Below are 18,855 nucleotides of genomic sequence, written 5' to 3'. Positions count from 1 at the left end.
TCAGTGTGTTTGTGCTCGTAGATCCAGGTCCTTCACTTGGTAGAGTCTGAGAGTTATAAAACTCCTCCGTGTTTTGCTCAAAGTGTACCTGCTCATAGAGACAAGGCAGAGATCAAGTGCATGGGTCCTGTTGGTGGAAAACACCAACAGAACCTGAAGTGTATTTGTTCTTCTCTAACCCTAAGCATAGTGAGCAAGACAAAGTTGATGGATGAAAAGTTCATGAGTGTAGCACTTATAACATTTGTCAGATCAGATCGCTCAACCTTATGGAAAAATAATCTATCTATGTATATGTCTTTTTCTTTATATCTCTCAATGATTGAATGTGTAACATTTTAGCTCATATGATTAGGAGTGTGGGATCATGGAGGTAGTACTAAGAACAAGGATTAAAGGACTAAACATGTTGAATCAGTTGGGTTGGTTAATCTAGAGTTGTAAATCATACATGTTTGTCTCTTTTATTTATATGAACGCTAGAACCAAGGAGAAGCTTATAAAAGTGATAGTCAAGTACCTTAAGATGTTACATTGCTTGAAGAGTGATGGTACAGTATCACCTTGTGGAAGCTTTCCTTTCTTAGCGGTTGTGCATCGTGTTTGTGGCACCCTCCATGGATCATCTCTCTATGATGAATGAGCTATGTCCTTCTTGTGCAAATTGTTAAACTTCATGTGTCACTCTCTTCGTCTCTGATGTGAATTTATCTCAGGACTTCCTAAATCGATATTGAAAGTTTTTCTGCAGGGGTTAGTCCGACAAAAATATACCAATGTCTACACGAGCAGTTTTTAGTTCAATAACCGAACTAGACTCCATGTCTAATCAGATTAAGTAAGGCTGTTTAACCTAAGCACCATGCTTAATTTAAAAGCCAATAGAAGTATGTGCAGTACTTCCAAACTAACACTTACTAGTAAATAGACAAAAGTAGCATGACAACATTTATAGAGATCTACTCAAGTGGAGATGAAGTAGTGTGATTAGTATTTAACAAATTGAGCATGTCTTAAAGGTAGGGACAACCAACATAGCAACATGGCAAAGGATGTTTTTATGTAAAGTACTCCCCCAAGCTTGAATTTTGCAGAATTCAAGTTTGGATGAATTTAATTCAATGTTGTATGATGATTGGTTGGACATACCTTGTGCTTGTCATTCATCTGATCTTCTTGTTCTAATCCTGGAAAGGTTAGTGACAAGAATACCCGAAGGAATATTTTTACAATTATCCTTATATGCTCAATACACAAGGTAATGTTGCAAATAATTAAAAACTCATGTTACGATCTGATCAGTGCTTATTTTAGGACACTAAACTTGTCCTTGGGAAACCATCAATTTATGTCGGCGAAGGGGTTTCCCTTCCAACGCTGACCTAAATCAAGATCAACTCAACGAGATCTCCAATATTTATTATAGACATATGCATCGACAACCGCCCTTTTAAAGTTTTTATAAATAGAAAGGAAGAGGGGGTTGGAGATCTCAAATGTGGTGATGTTGGAGAGACCAATAGATTGGGAAGATGTTGCATTTGAGCATGGAGTAAATGAAGTGGCTATGAAATAAATTCCATGCTCATTAATGTTATCTTCGTCTCCAATCTGAATGTTCAGAGTTCCTCTTAGATTGGTCTCACTTATGTCCTCTTCTATAGTTGGATGAATCCCATCTTCAAAGGGAGTCAAGAACTCACCATTTGAAATTGAACCAAAGTCAGAATTCATTAAGGCTTCTTCCTTATCCATCCATTCTACACATTCTAGCCATTTAGAACTTGTGATCAGGAAAGGGGAGGTGTTAGAATTTTCAATATGGCTTAGCTCTCCTTCACTTGATATGTCATCCTCGACTTCTTCATAACAGGAACCAGGACATTCTCTAAGAGAACCATTATTGCGAGGATTTGAATTATCCCTACTTGAAGGTCTCTTATGGAACCAGAAGTCTAAACCATCAGCATCTGAAAGATTTAAGGTCGAAATTCCTTCCTGCCTTGGAGAATTTTGGGGTATTGATGGTTTAGGATCGATAGCTAAAGTTTGGAATTGAAGTGGTTGTGATCTGGCTATCGAAACTTCTTCTTCTTGTCTAGGAACTGGTACTGTCTCTTTCTCAGGGATATAAAAGCTAGGAGACTTTCCACTTAATAAATCAATCAAATTCCAAGCTTCACTAGCAGGTAGGTGATAGAAGGATCCTCTAGAGGCTGTATTCAAGGTTTGCTTATCTTCCCTACTAAGGCCCTCAAAAAAGTGAATTAGAAGAACTTCTTCTGGAATAGAAAGCTTTGGGCCAGTGAGAGTAAGGTTAATAAAGCGGTCCCATGATTTGCCAAGAGATTCTTCTTCCAGTTGTCTAAAAGAAAGAATCTCACACCGAAGTTCCACCACTTTAGAGATTGGAAAATATTTTAAAAGAAAACTATTATGTAACTCCTTCCAATCTCCATGAACACTCCCTACTTTGAGTTTGTACCAATGTCTAGCTTTTCCCGTTAAAGAAAACGGAAAGAGCTTCCATTTGAGGGTCTCATCGGACATTCCTTCTATGCGAAGGAGGTCACAGACTCGATAAAACTCTCTTAGGTGTGTGTATGGGTTTTCCTCACCTTCTCCTGAGAAAGGTTCTTTTTGAACAAATTCTATGTATTCGGGGTCTATCTCAAAACTAGATGCTATGATAGGCTTTGAAGATTTTGGTGGTTCGAGATGTGTGCCCGTAGGTCTATGAAATTCATAGATAGACATGTTTGAATTCATGATAGACAAGAGATCAAGGATTAGATAAGAAGAAAGATTAGCAGAGATGAGGCAAAGGATAAAAAGAAAACTATTTTTTTATTTTTTTTAGAAAATGATTAAGCTAGTTCGTAGTCAACTCAGCAACCGTTTCCCCGGCAACGGCGCCAAAAATGCTTGTTGACACTTGCTAACACCACTTGAATACTAGGTTGTCATCCCCAGCATGGCACTAGAGTGTACTATGGTATTTATACGCACACAGATAATCCGTAAGCGCACGGATACCGTTGAAGCTTTTACCCAGTTAAAGGTTTTATCGTATCCACAGGGAAACGGGAGAACTGATCTACGCTCTAACTTAACCAAGATAAGTAAACAGGTGTAAATAGGAAAGATGGTAGAATCGAATAAGAACAATACTAAAGGTAAGATAACAGTGAGTGATAATATGGGAATAGAGAATAGAGCAATTCTAGTATATGTGCGATGGTAGCAGAATAGAGAGAATAACTATGGTTTCTTTACTTCAAAGGGGTATGTCTATGTCTGGGACGAACCACGTGATAAGAGTACACCACAAAGGATGCTTATCCTTAGGCCGATAAACCCTACCCATCCTGCTAACGAGAGGTGGACTACAGAGGACCAACGTAACTGTCACCTACGCGGCCTACCACACGATCCAGCTAGACAGGGGATATCCACAAGTAATCTAGATCTAAGCACCTCGCTTACACCTATACTACAACTCTCACCTATAGCGTCCTATAGATTAGAATACTCAAAAGAGTTGTGAACCAGAACATACATAATTAGTAATTGCATAATGAATTAGAAGTAGATTACCAGAGTCATCCCATGAGCAAGCTTGATTAGAGCTTGATCATGACGAAGTACAACCGGAGGAAGAACCGACAGGCCGGCCTCTCCTCTAATCCTTCTTCGCTCTCCGTCTTGCTACTATCTAGATCTACTCTAGTTTAGAGAAGAGAGGAGAGCTCTCATCTCTAAACCCTAGCTTTTGCTCTGTCTATGAATAATGAATAATGATCAAGGGGTGCCTCCTCCAGGGGCCAGGGGGTTTGGTTATATAGTCCCCTCGAGTGAACCTGGGCCGTCGGATCAAACCGACATTGATTGAACGGTTATTCTTGATCCTTTAGGTTGGTGGAGCATAATCCGCGAGGTTGAACGTGATTGGCCACTGTAGCAGGGCGGGCGCCCTAAGGACTTGGGCGGGCGCCCAGGTCCTGGCTCCGTTCGGCCTCCGCTTCCTTCCCGTGGCTTCTGGAGTCTTCTAGATGTAAAATAATTGCGCGGCTCGTTGATATCTCTATGTAATCCCGACGTGTGGGCCTTTCTTCCGTATTTCCTGATAACCCCCTGCAGAAATAGACAAACACCAAAACTCGTGGAATTCTATCAGATAAAACCCTAAGTCTAGATATTGATTTCATTTAGATTCTTTTCTTTGTTTATTTGATAATTAAATTTGATACTTAAGGACCGTCAACAAAGGTAACAAGGAATTCAGGATAACAATCATCTATGATTTTGCGAAGGTCGACAAGGTGATAGCATGCATATGATCAATATTGTATTAATTGTGTATAGGTAACAAGGATAATCCCAAGTTATACTTGCCTTGATCAAAGCTCTCCTGAGCCTGCTGGTCTTCAAAAGCTTGGTCTTGATCACCAACGTACGGCTCACCGTCTGTTCCCAAACATCAATCAACAACACGCAATCCAATATAGACAATCATACACAAAGCAAACAAACTATAATTAGAACAATACACCAAACAGTGGTAAAACAAATATAAAAGTTTACCAAAATATTCTACGCAGCGCTACGATCACACAAACGTAAAGTTCACAAAAATCAGAATTAAAACGTGGAAGATATGAATTTTCTAAGATTTCCTATACAGAAATAATTAATTAAATGCTACTGCAAAATTCAAAAGTTTCAAAACAGAGAATTAATACTTCTAACATGTAGAGCTCGTAAATACGAATCTAACGAAATTTGAACGGATAAAAACGGAGTTAAAATGAATATTTTATAAACAATTTAAGTTCAGTGGCAAATCTGTAAATAGAAGAAAACGTAATCTGAGAGCACTAACCTGAAATACGCTTTTAAATGAAGAAAGCGTATTCTGTGAAAACCGCCAGGGACTGCGGGTTAAATAGCAAAAACTTTCAGGGACTCTTAATCAAAATATACCTCCGAAGGGGTATCTTCTGATCTAGGCCGCTGATCCACGATCCGACGGCTAGGGGCGCTCGCGGTGAACTCCGGCCGCCGGCGGCGGAGCTCCAGCACGGCGGCGCCATTGCCGCGGCCTGGGAGTTCACCAGCGCACTCCAACCGCGCGATACCATGCGCCAAAAGCAAAACCGAGGGCATCGGGGGGGTGGAGGAGCATGAGGCGAGCTTACCTACGGGGTTTTCTCGGGCCGAGGACAACCAAGGCGCTCTTGTCGCGGTGAGGGAAGACGCTCGGCTCGGCGAGATCTCAAAGGCGTAGATGAAGGCGACTAGGGCTTCCTAGAGTACGGTAGAAAGCAAACAGATGCCACGGGGAGTTCCTAGGGCCTTTATAGGGCTTGGCACACGGGATAGGAAGGTGAGCACGGGGTTTTCGGGATCGACTCGGCACTGGGGGAGAACGAATCCTAGTCGGATACGCGGGGAAGAAAGGGGAGGGCTTGCTGTCAGGTGGGGCCCGGTCGTCGGTGGGGGAGAGGAGGCTGACACGCGGGCCCAGGGTGTCAGCGCCAAGGAGCCAGGGAGGGGAGGCGCGCGCGCTGGGCTAGTCTGCTGGGCCGGAGAAGGTGGGCTGGGTGCTGGTGGCTTCGGGGGAGGGGAGTTTTGGGCCGCGGCCGATTTGGTCACCAGGCCGAGAGCAGGTGACTCTCCCTTTTTTTCCTTTCCTATTCTATTTTATTTTCCAAAGCATTTTCAAATAGAGGATAAATTCAAATTTGGAAATCAAACTAAACCACACAGCATAGAACAAAATTATGGCCAGCATGAATGCAAAAGCATGTTGCTACCCTTATAATGAATTTTATTCTCCATAAAATAATTTATTTGCTAAATTCAATGTTCATAAAAATACTTAAATAAATCCAATTAAATCCTATTAATTGAAATTCAAATTTTGGGTGTTACAGGCATATTAAGAAGTAATATTAGAGTGAGATAAGATTTAACTATTTTCTATTTTTATTATTAAATAAATATGTCTTTAAGCTACATATTATTGTAAATATTAACTATCTAATACCATATATGTTGTGGTTATCAATAAAATAAATTATGGACTTTAAATTTTATAAAAAAGATAAATATAAATAGATATGTAACATTATGTCATCACTTTCTAGGGTTATTTGATGTTTTTCTTCCGTTGCAATATTACCAAATTGAGGAAAAGCAATTTTTTTAAAAAAATTTGTGGCCCCCGGCCCCCACTCCTCCCATGGCTCCGCTCCCCGTCCCCGTCCACCCGCCAATCGCTCCCATCCCTGTCCCGCCGTCGCCACTTCCTCCGCCGGGGGCGGAGGCGAGGCCGACTACGAGGTCTCCGACAACCACCGCGCCGCGTGGGAGCGTCACGAGCAATCGGTGCAGGAGCTCCTCTAGCGGCGCCGCGCCTACGCCATGGCCGTGCGGGCCTACCTCTGCCGTCTCGGCGAGTGCGAAATGGAGCACCACGACCGCCTCCGAGCCCTCATGGTCCGGCTCGAGGCCGATGGCCAGGTCGACCGTATCCTCCGCGCGCAGGAGGACGACCACGCTGCACGCACCGGCAAGGAGGAGCAGATCCAGTACCCCTTCTTCACCAAGGGCACGCAGGAGCTTCTCAAGGCGCGTGTCGACATTGCACAGTACTCGCTGCCCCGTGCCAAGGCCAGGATTGAGATGGCCAAACACTGCCACGAGGATTCCGATGAAGACCTAGAGGCGGAGGCCGAACTCGTCGTGAAGCAGGCTGGGGAGTTTGTCCTGGAGTGTAGCGAGATTGGAGATGATCGCCCTCTCATCGGCTGTTCCTTCTCTTGTGATGCATCAATGCTGGCCACAAGGTACTTCCTCTTAATCATACGGAATTACATATATTTTGTTCATGTATGTCTCAAACAAATGCTGTGATGAAAGGATGTTGAGAACTGTTACCTATTAATTGTATTATTATGTGGCGGTTGTGGCTGTGGGCTTTTGTCATTAACTGCGCCGCTGGTTTTGCTTTGGATTGCACTGAGCGACAATAAAAGTGGACTGATCTGACGTGTTGTTTGATGGAATTGTTCCATGTGATGCTTTTATGCTTTCTTTACGTAATATTCTTCCCCTTTTTAATTTCTATACGTATTTTTATATCATTTTTACTCTGTTTCCTCCACTGTACATGAAGATTTCTGATTTTTTTATGGGACATGATTTTTTTCTATTTCTTCTCAAGGTGATTTCCGATATTAGTTTGGTAGTTTTGTTTGTTTTGGTGGGGTTATATTTATTTGATTCAAGGTTGGACTAAACTCATTTAAATTTTACAAAAAGTGTATAATTATCAAATAATAAATTCTATACCCCGTTGCAACGCACGGACATGTTTTGCTAGTATTATTCAATTATAGATTAATTATGTTTAAAAAATTTATCTCTCAAATTATAAGTGAACTATGTAATTAGTTTTTATGTTCGTTTATATTTAATGCTTCATGCATATATCTAAAGATTTAGAATCTGAAAAGTTTTACAAAATTATTTGAGAAACAAGGCCTAGGTGACACGGCGTCGATTAGAGGTCAGTCCTGTCGCTGTGCCTAGCCATGTGCTGCACATGAGTGATTGTTTGGCTGCCTTGTATAGTTTGTAAATTTTTTTATATTTTTTGTTGTATCGAATTTTGCGACGGATGTATAGAGCATTAAATATAAATAAAAATAATAACTAACTATACACTTTGTATGTAATTTGCAAGACGAATCTTTTGATCCTAGTTAGTTTATGATTGGATAATATTTTTCAAATATAAACGAAAGTACTACAGTATTCGTTTTGCAAAATTTTTTGAAGGTGCATGGTGACACATCAGATTACTGTATGCTAAAAAAACTGTACTAGTTGGTTTGTCCTAAACCAAACGTTGCAATCTTTAATTAATTATTTTTAAAAATCCTTATGGTTTCACAATATATGAATACTATATTATGATAGTATTTTTAAAATCCTTATAGCCACAGTACCTATCTTCATCTATGACCGACCAAAGAGAAGTATAAAAAGGGTAGCGATGGGAAGCCGTGCATGTCTACCACTGCCACTGTTATAGCTACAATAACACCATTTAAAATTAGCCCCTCCTTGATTCGAATTCACCCTCGCCACTAGATGTAGTACGTACCACAGATTCAGAAAACTGTATGCATAAACATACTAAATAGAATGTTCTACAGTGGTGAATAAAAATAATCATCTTTTTATTCTACTAACGATGTAGCCGTACCACAAATTCAGAGAACTGCGAATACATAAACATCGTGAATAGAATGTTCTATAGTAGTGAATAAATAGTACTCTATAGAAACTAGTATTTTTTGCGTCACAAACTTAAATCATCTCATATTGCTATAGTGTATAACATGAAACTTTTTACATGAAGTTTACATAGAGGTACAAGAATAAATTCCATCCATTGTGCAAAAAATTGGTAGGTATATAGTAGGCCCAAGTTACTTCAACATCTTGTAAACTGCTCAAATAGGTGCAAAACTTGGCAAATTGCTCATGAGGTTGGTGGGGGTGTATTTAAAGATTGCTTTGTTAACTACAAGATGGATGCCATAGAGTCTGTTTGTTTGTCTGAAAAGCCATGACTCAAAGTACTATTCGCTAATTTTTTGTAAAAAAAAAATATTACTAGTTGGCAGAAAAACTACGGCTTAACAAGTGAACGGAGCCATAAAGCGGTTATTCCATATAGCGGTTATCACTTGAGCCTTTAGCGATGGAGAGCCTCATCGTAGAGAACCTAGCACTACTCCTCTGGAATATAGTTAGTGTCCATATATTGTTCTTGAACTTAATTGTGTTCTAGTCACATCTCTACAACTAAAAAGACCCGAAGGTCATCGTCTCTGGCGGTTTTCGCCCCCCCTACCGTGGTTTCGCCTTACCACCCCGTTGTTTCCGCCTTTGACCCACGCACACCCACCTTGGACTCCTCGTTGCCGGAGCTGAGCACGCCCGCCGCCGAGCACGCCCGCCGCCGCACCCACCGCCAGCCCTCTCCGCCGGAGACGTTCTCCGAGCACACCCGCCGCCGCGCCCTCTCCGCCGGAGACGTTCTCCGAGCACGCCCGCCGCCGCGCCCACCGCCAGCCCGCCAAGCACGCCCTTATCGTCGGCGACGCCCAGGTCCACAGCTCCCCGCGTCGTCCGTCTGCCTCCTGCGATCTCCCGCATGCTTTCACCAAGGAAACCGCCGCGTCACCTCCCCACGATTGTCTGGGAGACCCGCTCCTGCGACTCATCTCCTCCAATAACTTTCCCATCCCCTCCCGAGATCCGCTCCAATCACGCGGGGCTGCCGCCGCGCACGCCGCTCTACCCATCCCTGCACCCTCGTGTCCTTGCCGCAACACCATCCCATCGCGCCTTGCCTAGGTCCAAATCCCATGACCTACCTTGCCGCGGATCCCACGGGGTCTGCACCATGGCGGTGTTCGGTTGGAGCGGCTGCAGTGGTGAGCGCGCATGGGTGGCCGTCGTAGGCGCGAGCACAGGTTGCTACAGCCGACGGCATGGGCGCAGACTTCTCCATGCAAGCACTCCTGAAGACCTGGCCGCGCCTCTTCCTCTTCCCATCTGGCCCTCCTTGACATCAACCATGGAGACCGCTTCCTCCATATGTCGGCGCCCCTTACCCCCTCCCCACCTGCAGCCGCACCCCCTTCTCCAACGGACATCTTCTTCCCCAACCGGCGGATTTATTGCACAGTGAGTGTCCTGTTCTTTATGGTTTAGGTGGCGTAAGGAAGAGCAATCAGCCGTGCTTTCCACAACCACGGATTCTACTACCCAGGTGCTATATTAGATCTCAATTTTTCTTCTGTCTATCATATATTAACTCTGGACTTAATTTAGTTTGGTTTCTCCAACTAATGTAGGAGATGGCAGAGTGGAAAGCCAGATACTAGGAGAAGTTTGGCTTCATGTTTATTATTTGTGCCTCTCAGAGGACTGCACTTGAGCCTGGGTAAGCTAAGGTATGTTTTCTGACAAATTTCTACTTCCAAAATGGCCTAAAACTTACAGAATTATGTTTGGATGCTTGCGATTGTCCTTACCTGTGACTTGGGTAATGAGCTCATGTATTGTCTCATTGTCTAACTTAAAACAGCCATATATTGTTGTTTAGGAATTGATTATATATAAGAAGACCATTCCTCCATATATCTATAGGTTTGTTATTAAAATAAAAACTCCGCCATATGGAGGAATTTTTTAGGCTTACCTTCTTATCAGCTAGATTTTGTAAGATGCAGCTTACTTCATTCATGCATGGATCGTTGCTGCATGCATACAAGGCCTCACAGATGTCGCTGCTGACACTTGTGAATGCTATAATCCTATAACAATTTTTTTATTTTATATGATTTTTATAAGAACGAATAAATAGTGTTCAAATTGATTTCATTTGAGTGGAGTGAGTATAAGAAAAAAATCAGGAAAAGGGAGGCATTTGTATTATCATCTCCCATGTACTATGCAGCAGTCACCCAGAAGATGTAGGAAACCTTTAACACCATGCCAACACACTAAGAAGGTTAGTTTTAAATGGGAACCCTGGTCACAGCTGCTGCAGTGAAATTCAATTAGCTCCTGTGTGCTCAGATCAAATACAAAGAAACTTCTTCCCAGTTCTCTCTTCTGTTTTATTTTTCCATGGATGCTGAGGAAAGATGGAAAAAAAATAGCACACAGGTAATAAGGTCTTGCAGGTTCTTTATGTATTGACAATTTGGCTTGGGTACGTAGTTGGGTGTCCTCTCACCTTCAGTTGCTGTACTATTTTTATCACATAGTTAGTGCTTAATCCCCATAGGTACATATAACTACAAGTGGTGCTTACCGGATTTAAGGGGCTTTGAAGTCTGAAAAAAGATATTCTAATGAATTATACCTCAGTTAATTCCCAGTGCCTATTTTGTCATTGTCCAGATCAAGTAATGTTGTTTTCACCGTTCCTCTGAAACTAGCTTCATGGATGCAGACTGCTGAGTGATGTAAAAATTGGTAGATCCATGTAGAGAATTCTGTATTCATGGTACAAAGATCCTACTATATCTACGTGAATCAAGAATAGTGTTTAGATTTCTGGTAGATAAGAGTAAATTGCTTTCAAATTAAGTTATGGTTATTTTCGAAGGAGCTGTGTTTGACTTATTTTGTTGCCTTAACGCACATTTTGTTGGTTCCATCTTCTGAAAAGCACATGACTAAAGAATATCCTTAAAACTTACTTTTTATTCCATGAATAAGTCTTTATTTTTGTAGAGTTTATTAAGATATTTGGAATTTGCCAGCATTGGCTTATAACCATTTTTATCGCATGTTCTATTGCAGCTGATGTTTTGCATGGCTCTCACAAGCCAAAACTTTTTTTTGTTTATACTGATGCTTGCATTGTAGTACTAACGTGAACTTGACAAAGATGTTAGTTGCCATTGTAGGTCACCAGTGGCTTGCAACAACTTCCTGATGCTTCTTGCAGAGATTGTGCAGGTCATGCTAGACAAGTGCTATATTTTGCAGGAGTCATAAGGTAGCATCAAGGTAAAAAAAAAGAAAATTGTATTTGTAGTGCATTTTGGAGTATTCCATCAGAGTGATTCAATCTTACATCCTACTTCAAGAATGTTATTCTCACGTACCATTTGATAATGTGTAGGAGCCTGCCAATGTAATTATATCCTTTTGATCCAAGGTAAAAGGTAAAAAAAGAAAATTGTATTTGTAGTGCATTTTGGAGTATTCCATCAGAGTGATTCAATCCTACATCCTACTTCAAGAATGTTATTCTCACGTACCATTTGATAATGTGTAGCGGCCTGCCAAGGTAATTATATCGTTTTGATAATGTGAAGTTGTGTTCTTCTTTTAAAAATGTAAGGGGATGAATTTTCTCATTACTGTTAAGATAGAGATAATTATAAGAAAAATAGGAAAAGTCATGTGCAAATCTTTTTCTATTTGGAATAGTTTCATACATACATTTTTTAAAGATTTTGCCTCATCTTTTAATTTATTTCAGTTACCTTTTTTTTTACAACTTTGACATTTGTGTAGCTATTTTAGTTACCCAAGTTGGGTTCTCCTGAGATCTCCAAGTTTCCAACAGTGGTTAATATTGCTATTTTTTATCCTTTTAACAAATCCTTTATAGGGGTTAAGCACTCGCTCTTCCATGCTCCAGCAGCTTAAGGAGCATGAGAATGGACTCGTACATGAAAATAACAGACACATCATTTCAAAACCTACCTATCTAACTGTAAACTTCTTGTGGCTATCAATCTCGGGTGTTGTGACCATAACTGATACTGCATTTCTGATGGTGTGGTGGTGAAGCCAAATTGGTGGGAGAGATGACTTGCAGTGTATATTATTAAAATCACAATGTGCATTAATATTTGTATTTACTTGAGCATGTGTACAGTGAAAAACTCAGCAGTCTGAGTTGCACAATGCAAATTTACTTCAGTTAAAACATTAAGCATTCATGCATGAGGAACAACATGTTATGTGTATTTCTTTCCTAGATGGTGGAACCCTGTAACCTGTTCAAGAATATATTGTGAAATTTAAAGATTTCATAAAGTTTGTTTTTTAGATTACGCTCTCTATGATTGTGTTGATTTCATAAAGTTTGATTTTAGATTAAATATTACTTTAACGTTTAATTTTTACAGTATTATTATCTTATCGTGCGATCTATGTATTTTTAGTACAAAATGTTAGCTATCCCGTAGCAACGCATGGGCACGCTATAGATTTTGATAGGACGATGGTACGGTCGCTAGTGCAGGTCATGAATCTGGTGCTCGATATAGTTGGTTTTGATGACTTTGTAGTGCCGAGGCCATGTATTTCCGTGTTTTTGCTGCAACTACTTTAGCCTTTGTTATGATCGACTATGATCGAGTGATCGTACCAACCATGATTGGATTTTCCTAGCAGGATGACCAAGAGTTTATTATTCGAGATCCTCAAGCAATAGCATAATAAGATATTGATTGGATTATGACAATGATTTCGTGTGAATAGTGGTACTGGTTTTACTTTACGTTAAATAGGACAGATGAAAAGATTGAAACCTTGTAATCCAAAATGAAAGTTAAAAGTTTTTTAGTACAAAACTGATCATTCCCTACAACTTAAGGTGTTGTTTTAGGTTTAATTTGGGATGTTCATGTTGGATGGATAATCTAGGCCTCGTTTAGATGCGAAATATTTTTGAATTTCGCTACTGTAGCACTTTAGTTTGTTTGTGGTAAATATTATCCAATCATAGATTAACTAGAATCAAAAGATTCGTCTCGTGATTTACAGTTAAACTGTGCAATTAGTTTTTTATTTTCGTCTATATTTAATACTTCATGCATGTGCCGAAAGATTCGATGTGCTTGAAAACTTTTTGGTTATTGGGTGAACTAAACAAGGCCCTAATAATTCTAGCGCCTAATCGGTGAATATGTATTTTGCCACACTGGCAAGGCCATGTATATTGATTTGCGAAGTTACGGTTATGAGAATTTAAATTATAGATAGTGATTGCAGAATATGGATTTTGGATTAAAAATCATGTATATTTGGAATACTATATTATAGCCAAAGATTATATATGTGGTTAAAACGTTTCACACCTGTTATCTCCAAACAATAGTAGGATATCTGTGGACAAGTGGATTCACATAATCTTGTGATTGGATTATAGGAATCAGAAGCGGAACCCAAACTTTTGATTCGAGGGAAGGGGGGGGCATATAAATGTCTCAATACTTTTCAATTTATTTTTCATATTATTTAGTATAATTCAGTAGAAAAAACACAATATTATAATTAAAAATAGGTGAAATAATATTTTTTTGTGTTGTTCAATTGATTTTTTATAGGGTAATTGACTTGTTTCACTATGTCGATCATCATCTTATAACCTACCAATATATATTTCCTTCTTTATACTCTTTTTTGGTGTGGTGGTCTATCTTAAAACAGTTTTGACTCGAAAGAACCGTCCTCATTGCCTATTTGCACGCGTCTTGTGGGCTTTGTCACGCAGCCCACTTTGGAATTGGCGGGAACGGTTGCAAGGGGCTCGCTCTTTCCCTCCAAAACTGCGGCCGAGACGTTCCAATTTCTGAAACTACCCTCATTCCCGATCCCCGATCTCCATCCATCGGAGACGAAAGGGAGAAGACAGGCAGCCCAGGCGGCGCCGGTTGAGAAGAAGATGGATCGGCGCAGCGGGAGCAAGCGCAAGGAGGCCCGGACTGCCGCTGGCTCTGGCTCCAGCGGCGGCGACCGCATCACCGCGCTGCCGCTCGAGCTCCGGGCGCAGATCGCCTCCCTCCTCTCGTTCGATGAGACCGTGCAGCTGACGGTGCTGTCCCGGGCGTGGCGCCACATCCACCTCCACACGCCCGTCGTCGAGATCTACCTCAACGCATTCCTCTCCTTCCGGGACATCTACTTCGACGAGGCGCAGTCCGTCCGCGGCCTTCTGGACGAGGACTCGATCCTGGCCGTCCGCGTCGCGCTCGGCCGCCGCGCGCTCGAGGCGTCCTCGTCCAAGGTGGACACCCTCCGGCTCGTCTCCGACATCGACGACCCCCGCATGAGGCGCCACGCCGCCCGCATCATCGCGCTCGCCGACGCGCGCGTGATCCGCTTCCTGGCACCCTTCGTCGTCCGCGGTGCCGACGAGCGGAACGCATGGACGCTCGACCTGCCCCCGGCGGCGCGCGAGCTGGAGGTCGTCACGAGGATGCACCTCGCGCCCGCCATCGCCGGGCCAGGCGCCGCCGCCCTGCGGAAGCTCCGCCTCGACTACGCGGTGCTCGGCGAGTGGCCGCGCCTCCCGTCCCTGGTCTCCCTGGACCTCAACAGCGTTACCGTGGAGGCCCCGTTCGCACCGGGCGCCTGGTGCCCGCTTCTCGACGAGCTGGACCTGTTCTGCTGCCAGTTCAGACAAGCCCGCGTCGACATCCGGCTGCCGCGGCTCAGGTTCCTTGACCTGGATTCCGTCGACGTCGCACCGCGCGGCCGTGCCACCGAGGCGCCGTACGGAGTCATCACCATCGACGCACCGGAGCTGATAGAGTTCGAAATTGACTGTGGAGCTGGAGCCACCACAGACTACAAATCATTCTCGCTGCGTGCGCCGAGGCTGCGTCTCTTGGGATGGCGCAACCAGTACGCTGAGCGCATCGTCATCGACGTCGGCAGGCCGGGCAGCGTCAAGTTGGGTGGAATCAGGTTGATGTCGATCTACTCACGCGGGATGATGTATTACAGGGAGCAGATGATGCGAATGCTGCAGGGGCTACTCCCCAACATCCCACCGGAAAACCTTGACGACGTTGCAGAGTGAGGCACAGAGCATATATAGTCCATCGATTTCGATTATTCTCATTTTGTTTTTCTCCCATTGCATTTGAACTGTGTTGGATCCCTCATTTGTGCTGGCTGTTCGATTGACGCAGGCCTTATTTGACGCTGGGAGACTGGTCTGACGATGACGAACCCAAGCACGAGAATGAGAAGCAGCTCACCTGCAACCTCAGAGGCCTCATCATGTCACATGGTATATGATTCCTAGAATGGAGTCAAGTTTCGACCATACATCGCTAGCGCTATCATCTTATTATTAGTTTGTTTTGATCAACATTTGTGTCATGATCTGTGATTGAATGAACAAACCTTTACGCGTTCGTCTGTGATGAATGAACGTTATCCTTTGTCTGATGTCTTGAAAAACATTTCAGAAGTTGGAACTGCTGATTTCAGCCTTGTTGAAGACTTTGTTAATTCTGTTAGTCTCGTTTCTTGCCTTGCACTGATTAATCCCTGCTAAAACACATGCTGTGGACACGTCCTTTTGTTATCAACCTAATCATCTAACATATATAATCAGGTTGCAAACCAATGGTATAAATGTGTTTACGCGTTCCATGTTTTATTACCAACCAACCATAACAAAGCATTTGTACGGCCGATTTCTAGCGGAGATCGACTACAAAAATAGATTTATGCTGGGATTTATATCTCACTTGCATATAGAAATGGTCATTTTCTATTCTACTGACGATGTAGTCCCCAAATATTCAGAAACTGCCTACATAAACATCGTCAGGCCTTGTTTAGTTCTCACCCAAAAACTGTTCACCAATCACATCAAATTTTTATATACATTTATAGAGCATTAAATGTAGACGAAAAAAACAGAATTGCACAGTTTGATTGTAAATCATAGATGAATTTTTTAAGCCTAATTAGTTTATGATTAGCCATAACTGGTAGCTTACATGTACTAATGCATGCTAGATTAATTAGTCTTAATAAATTTGTCTCGCAGTTTTCAAGCGAGCTATATATTTTTTTATTAGTCTATGTTTAATACTTCAAATGTGTCCCGGCATATTTAATGTGACACCCAAAAAATTCCTTTTCGCGAACTAAACAAGGTCTGCATAGAAAAACTCCATCCATTGTGCAAAAAATTGGTAGGTAGGTCCAAATCACATATACTCTCTCCATCCCTTTATGTGAGTTGTTCTAGAAGTAGTACTAGATGTCTAGATTCATACAATAGTCAATGCACCTGTACACCCTCTATGTCCACACTCATATGCTTTTTTGCTGCACAAGTACAGAGACAGAACGACTAACATATGAGGATGGAGAGATATCTTGTAAACTGCTTGAATAGGTGCAACAAATAACTTGGCAAACTATTCAGGCCGTGTTTAGTTCGTGGACGAAAAGATTTCGCGATACTGTAGCACTTTCGTTTGTTTGTGGTAATTATTGTCCAATTATGGCCTAACTAGGTTTAAAAAATTCGTCTCGTAAATTTCGACCAAACTGTACAATTAGTTTTTATTTTCGTCTATATTTAATACTCTATGCATGTATCTAAAGATTCGATGTGACGGAGAGTCTTGAAAAATTTGGAATTTTAGGTAGAAGTAAACAAGGCCTCAATCTACGACCCAAATGGTACCAGTGTGCCATTGTGTGCTGGCCTATTAGGCGCTATGGTTAATGGTGGGTTTGCGTCATGTGTATTGGTGGTTGGCCGGGGTTGTTTGGATGTATTAGCATTTTTATCAAAATTATCAAAACTAGTCTAGGTAAAACCGGATCTTCCCACTAATAAGTCCCGTATAAGATAAACTCAATTTCCAAAAAACCAGAGAAAATAGGCATTAGTAAAAACAAGTCCAAGTTGTTTTAAATAGATTTGGTTTTCGCGAACCACGTTCGAGGCTAGCCACCGTAGCACGGGCAATTTTTGTCTTGTTCGTACTTCCACGCGTCACCATCAAACTAGATATATAAGAATTGCTGATTAATATAATTGATCAAGATCAGAGAAGATCGTGTGTCGCAAGCACGCGGCTTGCTGGTTGTGGAGCCTCCGTCCTTTGCCCTGAGCCCCTTCTCGCTGTCGAGTTCGTCCTGCCAACTGGCCATGAAGTCTACACACCGCTCTTCATCATTCATCGACACTTTTACACTATAGCACAGGGAACTCGAATAGGTCTGCATGTGCAAAAACTCAAATAGAAATAAGCTATTCGAGTATCCAATAGTGTGTGTCCAGGAGATGCATTGATCTGAGGTACCATTTTCTTCTTACGGCTTCAATCCAACTAGTCGTTATAGGTTATCATTTCTAGCAAGTTTGTTCGCTTGTGTGAAAAGTCATGACTGATAGTATTATTGAATTATTGATTGATTTGTTGTGAGAGAAAAACATTGTTGAATGAGTGATAGATTCGATATGTAAACTCAAGCGAACATGACCTTAGTTGTGCCCGTGAACTAGCAAAGCCTTGTTCAATCGAAACTTTCTGCGTTGATCCTTTTTTGTTATCTATATGTATGAGTTTTTTTTATTATCTATACGTATGAGTGACATTTACTTTTGGACTGTATCATCAACTGCGTGCTCCACATCCATGTCAGGATGAGTAGTCACTCCTTTACCATCTTTATTTAACCTTTTGTTATTATCAGCTAAAATGGATTATATCTTCCTTTATGTCTTTTCATACCGCTGAATGGTCTATTTTAAATTGCTCTTGAAAGAGCAAAATCAAACCTTGCAGGTATCCATTTGAGAACACTTATCCAGTGCGCCTTAGAACAACATTCAGCACATGCCCAGGAACCAAATTTTTTGCAGGTTTTTTGAAACACTAAGTGGTGCACGATGTTACACTGATGCCTCCACTAAGCCAGACGTGTTGAACATTACTCCAAGGAGAGCAAGGCTAGGAATCTTCATCCTAGATCCAAAAAGCAATGTCCACTATCAAGCTACAAATCAATAACATCACCTCTGTCGTAATGGTGAAGAAGCAATGCCCACTATTACATCAAGCTACAAATCAGCAACATCACCTCTGTCGTAATGGCGGACGCTGCAGCTATCACATCCGCGCTTTGTCTTGATGAAATCACCTTCCTCATCGGCTGTCAAATGCTAGCTAATTACTTTAATGGATCATATCTCAGCTGTCCACCCCACTGGGAAGTCAGGCCATTCACCCAAAGGTTCCTCAATTATATAGCCGGCAGAAGATTTCAAGTGTTTAAGATTCCCAGGAGCATGGATAGTATAGCTCACTCACTAGCGAACATGGCCTCTAGTCTGTCTAAAATTAATTGTAATTCGGTGAACATCACTTGTACCAATGCTGATCGTGTAAACAGTTACCCCGTGTAGTTGGCGCTGCAAAATGTATCTCCTTCATTACAGCTTTCTGCTGCTAATAATAAAGTTTGCATCTTGTCAAA

The 18,855-nt window shown here is 41.9% G+C and overlaps 1 protein-coding gene and 1 long non-coding RNA gene across 2 annotated transcripts; both read left to right on the top strand.

The window, feature by feature from the left end:
• LOC110433134 lies at nt 9,702-12,544 on the top strand. Its single transcript, XR_002450536.1, has 5 exons — nt 9,702-9,853; nt 9,939-10,037; nt 11,505-11,607; nt 11,766-11,890; nt 12,218-12,544. It is a non-coding gene; the product is annotated as an uncharacterized LOC110433134 (long non-coding RNA).
• LOC8081787 lies at nt 12,836-15,866 on the top strand. Its single transcript, XM_002461690.2, has 3 exons — nt 12,836-12,898; nt 14,111-15,417; nt 15,534-15,866. The coding sequence occupies exons 1-3, from the start codon at nt 12,836-12,838 to the stop codon at nt 15,640-15,642; spliced, it is 1,479 nt and encodes a 492-aa protein (XP_002461735.2). The 3' UTR covers nt 15,643-15,866.

This window comes from Sorghum bicolor, chromosome 2 (assembly GCF_000003195.3).
Source record: "Sorghum bicolor cultivar BTx623 chromosome 2, Sorghum_bicolor_NCBIv3, whole genome shotgun sequence".
Lineage (NCBI taxonomy): Eukaryota > Viridiplantae > Streptophyta > Magnoliopsida > Poales > Poaceae > Sorghum > Sorghum bicolor.
This window is presented reverse-complemented; position numbering and strand designations above follow the sequence as displayed.

Coding starts and splice junctions, on each gene's coding strand:
- LOC8081787 (XM_002461690.2), top strand. CDS start 12,836: ATGGTACGGTCGCTAGTGCAGGTCATGAATCTGGTGCTCGATATAGTT. Junction 12,899..14,110: donor TAGTTGGTTTTGATGACTTT/GTAGTGCCGAGG, acceptor TTTGTCACGCAG/CCCACTTTGGAATTGGCGGG. Junction 15,418..15,533: donor AACCTTGACGACGTTGCAGA/GTGAGGCACAGA, acceptor CGATTGACGCAG/GCCTTATTTGACGCTGGGAG.